This window comes from Crocuta crocuta, unplaced genomic scaffold (genome assembly GCF_008692635.1).
Source record: "Crocuta crocuta isolate KB4526 unplaced genomic scaffold, BGI_CrCroc_1.0 scaffold475, whole genome shotgun sequence".
NCBI classification, from domain to species: domain Eukaryota; kingdom Metazoa; phylum Chordata; class Mammalia; order Carnivora; family Hyaenidae; genus Crocuta; species Crocuta crocuta.
The window spans coordinates 1,464,581-1,466,139 of record NW_027529518.1 but is presented as its reverse complement, the minus strand read 5'-3'; the positions used below and the strand labels follow the sequence as shown (position 1 = coordinate 1,466,139).

At 36.8% G+C, this 1,559-nt stretch overlaps 1 protein-coding gene across 1 annotated transcript; it reads right to left on the bottom strand.

Annotated features, from left to right (window-relative positions):
• Positions 1-1,183: 1,183 nt before the first annotated feature.
• Positions 1,184-1,339, bottom strand: LOC144228911 (large ribosomal subunit protein eL39-like). The gene has a single exon (XM_077760815.1). The coding sequence runs from the start codon at positions 1,337-1,339 to the stop codon at positions 1,184-1,186; it is 156 nt and encodes a 51-aa protein (XP_077616941.1).
• Between the last annotated feature and the right edge of the window lie 220 nt (positions 1,340-1,559).

Below are 1,559 nucleotides of genomic sequence, written 5' to 3'. Positions count from 1 at the left end.
CTGCTCACGCTGTCTCTCTCTCTCCTAGAAATAAATAAAAATATTAAAAAAAAAAAAATGAAATGAAATAAAACACTATAAGCACTACAGATATTTAAAAGGCAGAATGAACAATCCTATGTCTATACATACAATGATTTAGGGGGCGCCTGGCTGGCTTCGTTGGTGGAACTTGCAACTCTTGATCTCAGAGTTGTGAGTTTGAGCCTCATGTTGGGCGTTGGGATTACTTAAGTTAAAAAAAAGTCATGAAACGATCATAATAATGGTCAGAAAGGAAACAGAAATAATAAAATGGTTTTCTTAAAAAAATTCACTAACTTAGATGAAGTGGACAACTTCTTCCAAAGAAGCCACCTGCTAAAACTCACTCAAGAAAAAGTATATAAGTTGAATAGCTCTCTATTAAAGAAATTAAAATTACTGAAAAGCTTCCCACGAAGAAAATTCCAAGCTCAGATGACATTACTGGTAAATTCTGCCTACCATCTAGAAAAGATGTATTAATTCTACACAAACTCCTTTAGAAAATGAAGCCGTTGAAATGCCTCCAAATTCATTCTATGAAGCCGGTGTTAATCTGATACCAAAACTATACTAAGGAATCACAAGAAATGAAAACTAAAGACCACTATCCCTCATGAACACAGATACAAAAGTTCTTAATAAGATAATTTTATATCAAATTAAGCCAACCATTTAAAGGACAATGCAGCAAGTGGGGTTTTTCCTGGGAATGCAAGGTCGGGAACACTTGAAAATCAATCAATACAGGGGGCACGCCGCTGGCTCAGTTGGAGGAAGGTGCAACTCTTGATCTTGGGGTCGTGAGTTTAAGCCCCACAATGGGTGTAGAGATTACTTAAAAAAATAAATTAAAAAAAAAGAAAATCAATCAGTGTGGCACAGCAGCAGCAACAACAACAAAATCCCATATGATCATTTCAATTGATTTAGAAAAATTATTTGATAAAACTCAACATCCATTTTTTTTTTCAAATAAAGGTCTCAGATATTTATTTCTGAACCAACCTACTGGTACAGAAGCATAGTAACAAAAAAAAATATTTCCCCAATAAAACATGTCTATTGTTCAGATAGTAGGGATGTTTACAGAATGATAGGATAGGATCATGTGACCTTCGTGCAGCATATATATGTGTGCCATCTCATGTACGACCCCTTATAGACCCAGCCTGGTTCTTCTCCAATGCCGCCTCTTGGAATTGTACCTGATTTTATTACCAGTTTTCATCCCAATCCACTGGGGAATGGGGCGATTCTGCTTTTGTTTCTTGGCAAGGAATTGCTTGATTCTGAAAGTCTTGTGAGAAGACATGGTGAGGAATAGTCAACCACACACCACAATGGCAGAAAAAAAGGCTCTTTTCTTAATAACAATTTTTAAAACTATTTTTTAATTTTTTAATGTTTATTTGAGAGAGAGAGAGAGAGAGAGAGAGAGAGAGAGACTGAGCATGAGCAGGGGAGGAGCAGAGAAAGAGGGAGACACAGAATCCAAAGCAGGCTCCAGACTCTGAGCTGTCAGCACAGAGCCC